A 7,769-nucleotide genomic window follows, 5' to 3' on the forward strand; every position below is an offset into this window, starting at 1 on the left:
CCTTTCAGTCTTCTTAGCTCAGACTGCTGGTGAAAGTTCTCCTTATTTTAGATAAGGATATCGAGAGGCTTTAAAGGATTTGCATCCATTTAAAAAACATTACAAAGTAAGTAAACAGTCATTTTTTACATTTTCAAGTTTTTTTTGCCATAATAAACAGTCACTTTGTTACTGTCACAATATTGTTTATTAGCATTTCTTCATCCAGGATACAACACAATGCATACTATTAATATACAGTGAAATTTTTACTTTAATATTCCTTGCAGTTTTCCATTTGTAGCCAAAGAACTCCTTATAGCCGTACAGAGTTAAACTGTTTTCACTGTAATTATAAAATACAATAATGAACTGTAAAAAAGTCACAGTTCATTACCGGTGAAAATGCTGCCAGTAAATAACAGTACAATTATGGCGAAGACTTTAACAGTGTATGCCAGCAGTAATGCACCATCACCGTGAACACAGCAGGACACTGTAAAATAACAAAGGTACAGTACATTTATCTTCCTAGCAAATGCACCTTTGTTAAAACACATAGTGAGGTATTTTAATGCAGCCAGTAAATCAGTTTAAAATTACTGAATCAAGTTTTACAATGTAGCCAAAAGACAGGACCAGTTTATGTTGGGTCTTAACCTGCGAAGTCCAGTTATTCCTCTGAGAGCTCCCCTAATATGAAATCAAGTTTAAAGTCCCCTCCAATGAAAATCCTGTTTTTTTAGTTTTTAACATGTCTGTGTGTCATTTTTCTTCTGAAAGAGAAAAAGTGGACAACCCTGGGAATAGAACCCAGGGCTCCTGTGTGTCAGTCCTTCACCTAGCCCACTGAGCCCCCCAGCCACTTTAAAAAAATGATGTTCTTTCCTACAATTATTCTATAATTGTACCCCCTTGTGGAGATGCAGTGGAGTTTAATGTTGGTTCTAAAATCTGGTTTGATGTTCACGTTTGTTCCTCTCAGAGCGTATTTATTTTCTCTCAAGGCTGATACATTTTGGCAATTGTCTATTGGGATCTGAGATGACTGTGTGTACAAACCAAACCAAATGACTGTGAAAATATCAGCATGCAAACTGAGTAGAACTGATTAGAAAGCTTTTTACTATTTTAATAGCTGGTTTTCCTTTTCTCATTAGTGAGCTGTGCATTGTAGAAAAGTTCTTTTTCTTTCAGTTTTTAATGACTGTGTTTTCTTTTCATTGTCTGATTTGTCCTTTGGATTTGAAGTGTTTGTTTGACTCTGTAATAACAGAATAATAACTTTGTCTTGTGTTTTTCAAAGAGCTGCTGAACAATGTTAAAGCTCATCCTTGATAATGCACATGTAGTGTAAACCTGCAGGTAGAAATAAACCAGTATGGTGACTCATTCAGATCTGACCGAGTCATTTGAATGATTCTGCAGGGAGAGGTGCACAAGCCAAGGAAAATACACCTGCTTATCCCACACAGAGCCACAAATCTCCTGAACACAATTTAGCTCAATCCGTTTATGCATCCCTCACACTGGAGGATGAACACCCAGCGCTCAAACAAACATCTACAGGAGAGCTGACAGATATGTCCCTTCTCTACCTCTGAGGTTGATCTGAAGACAAAAAAGCTGCTTTGTAAAAGGATGCTGTTCTGTTTCTTAGATATTGATCATGTTTCTGAAACAAAGCACCACTTCTCAGGCTCTTTTCTCTCTTTTTTTCTTTCAGGCGCAGATGGACTCATGGGCGTCTACCTCTTCATGATCGGTTCGTATGACCTGAAGTTTCGAGGCGAGTACAACAGGCATGCCCAGTCCTGGATGGACAGCACCCAGTGCCAGATCATCGGCTCTTTGGCCATGCTGTCCACCGAAGTGTCTGTGCTGCTCCTAACTTACCTCACCCTGGAGAAGTACATCTGCATCGTCTACCCCTTCCAGTACTTGACCCCTGGTCGGCGACGAACTGTCACCATCCTGACCAGCATTTGGGTGTTCGGTTTAATAGTAGCCTTCCTGCCGCTGGCATGTAAGGGCTTGTTCCGTAACTTCTACGGGACAAACGGAGTTTGTTTCCCTCTGCACTCCGAGCAGCCGGAGACGCCCTGGGCTCACGTTTACTCCATCGTCATTTTTCTCGGTGAGGATTTGACCACCTTCAGCTGCACCCAGCTTTGTAGTCATATTCCAGATTAGTGTAGAGCACAGAACAGGAGCATTCATGTTTCTGCAACACATGTAACACATCATTCTGTCAACTGTCCTGGTTTTGGAAAAATCTGTGCCCCTAAACCAGTATTTTAGTTGTTTATATTTGCTTTTTGACTCTAATCTTCTGTAAAGTTGAAGTTCTGGATTGTTGCAAACACTGGTTACATGTGTTGTCATGAAAGCTAAACACAAGTTATATGTGTTATCTTCTCAGGTCTGAACCTGGTGGCGTTCCTCATCATCGTGTTCTCTTATGCAAGCATGTTTTATAACATCCAGAGAACTGGAACTCAGACCACCAAGTTCGCCAACCACATTAAAAAAGAGGTCACCATCGCCAAGAGGTTCTTCTCCATCGTCATCACCGATTCGCTCTGCTGGATCCCCATCTTTGTCCTCAAGATCCTGTCACTGCTGCAGGTGGAGATTCCCGGTATAACAAGAAGCCACACCTGTTAAAGCAGAACTCATCTGAGAACTGCATATTCATAGATCTAAGCTTGCTCCCCTAATGAGCTCTAAAGGATAGTGTTAAAGACCTCTGTCGCAAGCAGATGTTATGAAAACATGCAGTTACCATCCAGGAATATCTTCATACATAAGCTCCAAGAATAGACTCAACAGCTACAAAAAATCTACATAAGAATCCTTGTTCTTATCTTTGTTACATTGACCAGGTGGTAGAGTATGAGTGCACATCAGTCAGTCGCACAAGCTTCTAATGAAATATTTTCAGCAGATTCAAGCCTGTGCTGACAAATGAGCCACCAGGGAATCTTCATTGTTTCCTTTCTAGCCTAATCTATGCAATGTTTTCCTGATCTAATTTTGGCAGAGCTTTGGAGTTAAGAGGATGAGACTGCGTGACAAAATGTGTTAGACTGCAGCGCAGAAGAATGAGCTCCACAGAAACACATGAGTGACTACAACTGAAGACGAATTAGATGAAATGACAGTGACACTTGTACATCCAGCCTGTTCACAGTCTGACCTGGTGACAAGCTGTCTCTGTCACACTATCTTGAGCTTTAATGACGATTTTCATCATGAAAGGTGTATACAAATGTAGTTTTTTTATCTGTTCTTTTTATCAGCAGCTCTGGATTAAGATAATCTGAGATTAAAACCAACAAAGATGTTTGGGTTCCTGATGTTTGCCATAAAACCACCCCCTTCAGGATTTAAGTCCTCATTATTGAAGTTTGATGTTTAAGAGACCAAAACCAAACAGCGTGTTTGCAGGCTTTTCCACAGCGGCTGTCACTGGAAGGGACTGATAAGAGCCCCTGCTCACTGTCAGTGTGGCCAACAGCAAGGCAACGCTTGCTGAGATTCAGCCTCGAAAGAAAAGACAAAGCTAATAAAATGTCAGAGTTTTCTCTGACATTAAACGGGCTGCAGCAAACAGGGCCTGGACAGAGTCTGTGTAGGACGGATCCACACGGGACGTAGCTGGTCATTCACAGCCGTTCCATCTTTTTCCACAGATTCAGTCATGAAAGCACTGCTGACTCAAAGAGTGTAAACTGTGAACATACTGACACTTGTTGAAAGCAGTTTTCAAAGATAAAGTAGGAAGAGGTGAATTACTCTGTCACCCCATGTCCCCAATCCACTCATTCTGCTGTTGACCCAACATTTCTTTGCATCGACCTTATGAGCTCAGGGGTTATCGTGTGGTTGAATCTCAGCTCTGCAGCATTTTATTGAGATTTACAGAAAAATACTACAACGCCTGAGATTTTCTTTGAGGTGTCAAGAAAATGTCACTACCAGAGAAAGTGAGCCAGAGAGAAAGCCCGATGTTATCTTGCTAACATATTGAAGCAACACTACCATTATGGAGGCTGAGAGATCAGTTAGAATGACGTCTAACGCCGGGATCACACTGGACGCAGAAGCGGGAGCGGAGTGCGCTCTCCAGGTCACACCAGACGCAAATTTTTCCGCGACGGTCAACAGGCGCTTCTGCTAGAGCTATTGCTTTTTTTGCCATCATGGGTAATAAGTCAATAACCAAGACATCACCCTGTGTTTCTGCTAAAAGGGGATGGTCTCTGCCCGGCCCACTTCATTGATCTGTTTGTGCGCACATGTGGGTGTCTGTCTGTTTTGTTGTGTGTCTGTGTGCATGCACGCACTCCCACGTGTTTCCGTCGGTAAATTAATAAACTAAAAATCCAAGAAGAACCGCTCCTCTGCCTCTCTTGCTCCAACGCAGCCCCATGCCCCGCTCCAGGTGCCCCCACTGCATTGATCTGTCTGTGTGTGTGTCTGTCTGTTTTGTGTGTCTGTGCTCGCGTGAACATGTGTGCGTATGGCGATTGTGTGTTTATTTTATTTATAAAATAATTATATATTATGTATATGTATTGTGAGCGGCGCAGTGGTTAGCGCTCTTGCCTCACAGCGAGAAGGCCCCGGTTCGAATCCCGGCTGGGACCTTTCTGTGTGGAGTTTGCATGTTCTCCCCGTGCATGCGTGGGTTTTCACCGGGGACTCCGGCTTCCTCCCACCATCCAAAAACATGCTTCATAGGTTGATTGGTGACTCTAAATTGCCCCTAGGTGTGAATGTGAGAGTGAATGGGTTTGTGACTGAGGCCCTGCGACAGACTAGCGACCTGTCCAGGGTGAACCCCGCCTTCGCCCATCAGCAGCCGGGTTAGGCTCCGGCACCCCCGCGACCCCGAAAGGGACAAAGCGGACAGGAAGATGGATGGATATATTTATTGTGTGTTAAAACACTGATCACATTAGTTAATCGCTGTGTTTTATTGTGAAACATTGGTTCTATTTTGAAAATAAACCGGATTTTCTCATGTATTTTGATGCAACTTCCTGCCAGTATTGACGCGGGGCGCTCGCGGCTCGCGGAAAAAATAGACCGGATGCAAAAACGTTCCGCTGCACCGCGCGGACCCTCTGCGCCACTCCGCGCCTGATCTGAACGACGCCATAGGTTAACATGGGCGCCGAATGGAAGCGGACTCTGTTCCGCGGCGCTTTGCGGCGCTTCCGCGTCCAGTGTGACCCCGGCGTAACACGACAGGATAAAACGACTAAGGGCATAACAGAGTAAAGCGACCAGACAGTAAAACATTTTGACAAAACCCATACCTAAACCCCAATCCGCCCAGAAAGCCAAAGGGAATGATATCCCACAATTCCTTGCACTGCCAGATCTGACAGCAGGCCCAATCTGTCTGAGATCATCACTACAAAAGTAACTACAAATCCCATCATACATTGCATCAGTTTTATTGCTGAACTCTGGTGTTGCAAGAAAATAATTTTGAAAGTATATATTTAATGGAGTGAAAAATCTTTTGGGATATTTATAAGTTTATTTTGTTTTTTTTAATTAAAATTGTATGAAGTGATGTACAACAAAAGAAATTTGAGTGTTTTTTTCTTCTAAAATTTTCTTTATTTCTAGCTTGTATAATTTTGACAGATTATATTCTTATGGAGATTAAAATATTGAAAGTTATTTAAGGTCCCTTAGCAGCAGTCTCACAGCTCTGCTCTTTTGGCAGCAGGGGAGCGCCGTTCTCATTAAAAGAAACAAAAAGCTGATCTTCTTTCTTTGAAATGCATTTATAGGTCATTGTTTGCATTAAAAAACAGCAAAGGATACACTCTCTGTCAGTTTATAATGTTCATTAAAATAGTTTTTGAGCCTGGAATCTGGGAATATCATGCTAACTTTGTCTATGTTTTTTGTGTGACTCCAACTCAAACTAGTGTTGTATTCTACTGCGCTTTACAGCAGTAAAAAGGTTTCATCCGTTCATGATATGCAGACTTCCACTGTATTTATTTGTAGTAATAAGCTTAAAATATACAGCGTTAATCAAAATATTGATACAATAAATATTCCATCCCTGATTGGAGTACAACATCTGATTCCAATTGAGTCTGAAACTATACAATCTGGCCCATTTTCTGATCACAGGATCAGATCGAGACATTCCAAATATTTATCACAAATATTGATTATTGCATTGAAAAAGCATTCGCATTTTAAAAGCTTAATCTTGCTGACTGTTCCTCTTTTTTCCGACTCTCTTGGTCCACAGGAACCATCAGCTCATGGGTCGTGATATTCATTCTCCCCATCAACAGTGCCCTGAACCCCATCCTCTACACCCTCACCACGCGGCCTTTCAAAGAGACCATTCTGCAGGTGTGGGCTAACTACAGGCAGAAGAGGCCGCTGTTCAGTGGTCACCCTCCTCATCATCCGTCGCTCACTTGGCAGGAAATGTGGCCCATGCAAGAAAACAGCATGGGAGGGGCCCCTCCCGAAACGGCAAACACAGCAGCCAAGCTTACCCCAGTGGAGGACGCCAACGATGGGTACAATGACTTCATCATGCAGCAGCAGCAGCAGCAAAAGCAGCTGATTGTGCTGCCAGTGTGCACAGAGAAACAAACTGTGCAGCAAACACACACACACACAATCGCACAAACCAACGAACTGCTCTAAGGGTTTGGCCAGTCCTGTATTGTCTGTATGCAAGACTTACTGTTTTTATGTTCTTTCACCTTCAAGGTTTGAATTCATGGTAGAATAATTGTTTGCTCACAATTTTTTTTATTAATTTTTTTCTTTATGATGAAACTTTTTACAATGTTTTATGCACACGTGTGACCCATGTAGCAGCATAAACAGCCAATGGGGAAGTTACAAGGCAGTGTTTTTAGCAGGAGAAGAAAATGATGAAGGTCAAGTGTCTGGGTGCATCTGTGTGGCACCAGTAGTGTTTTAGATCCACTCCTGTGTCTTATGGAGGCACAGTAACAGCCAAGAGAGCCTGCGAGGGTGTAGGAGTTAGCATCAGGGCTGCTATTATATTAGCGTGGGTCTAAATGTGGCTGCAGTGATTGATCCCAGGCAGAAATGGCTCAGAGGTGGAGGGCTATTGAAGAGAAGCAGCACTTTTACAATGAAAGTTGCTTCTGTGCAAAGATGGAGCTTGTTCTGATCGATTGGCCATTAAACCAGAGTTTGTGTATCTCAGAGTCCCAGCAGTGATGCAGCAGTTTGATTTTTCTTTTAAAGATTTTTGGGTTCAGTTAGAGCTAAAGTGAAGGAGCAGCAGGTGTTTCATCTTTCTCCTTTCAGGTATCTGTGTTCAAATATATTTTCCCTGGTAAATTATTGCACATTTTCTAATTTGTTAACCCACAGTGGGAACATGTTCTAGTGGTGATAAATTATGAAAATTATTCCTTTAAAAAAAAGCAAATTAATGTCTGAAAGACAGATGCGTCTCCTGGTTTATTGACGTGGTTCTGGCCCTGGTTTGTGAGTATTAAAGCTCAAACATGTTTGTTTCTGTGCATGTTTCCAGCTCCCTCTGCACCCACTTATTCACCCTATTTACAACAACTCTGGCAGAAAATAAAAATACATTCCTTTGGATTTTTGTCATTATGCAGGGGATTAGGTTTAGTCTTTTTTTTCTCTGCCTGTTGCTAAATTATCCAAAATTGAAAAGCCGTCTATGTGTGCACAGCTGGAACATTATCAGTCTAAACATGAATCCAAGATGCTTTTTAACATGTTTGTTTTCT

The 7,769-nt window shown here is 42.2% G+C and overlaps 1 protein-coding gene across 2 annotated transcripts in view; it reads left to right on the forward strand.

Moving 5' to 3' along the window:
* rxfp1 (relaxin family peptide receptor 1) overlaps positions 1-7,523 on the forward strand; it is a 159,923-nt gene extending 152,400 nt beyond the window's left edge. Inside the window, exons 16-18 of one of the 2 annotated variants that reach the window (XM_024262584.2) lie at positions 1,706-2,116; positions 2,402-2,620; positions 6,269-7,523. In XM_024262584.2, coding sequence (XP_024118352.1) covers positions 1,706-2,116; positions 2,402-2,620; positions 6,269-6,678 — 1,040 coding nt within the window. In that variant the 3' untranslated portion in view covers positions 6,679-7,523. The remainder of the gene's footprint in view (positions 1-1,705; positions 2,117-2,401; positions 2,621-6,268) is intronic. The other variant, XM_036213852.1, reaches the window with a different exon arrangement.
* Positions 7,524-7,769: the final 246 nt, after the last annotated feature.

The sequence above is a fragment of the Oryzias melastigma genome, linkage group LG10, assembly GCF_002922805.2.
Source record: "Oryzias melastigma strain HK-1 linkage group LG10, ASM292280v2, whole genome shotgun sequence".
Classification (NCBI taxonomy): Eukaryota; Metazoa; Chordata; class Actinopteri; order Beloniformes; family Adrianichthyidae; genus Oryzias; species Oryzias melastigma.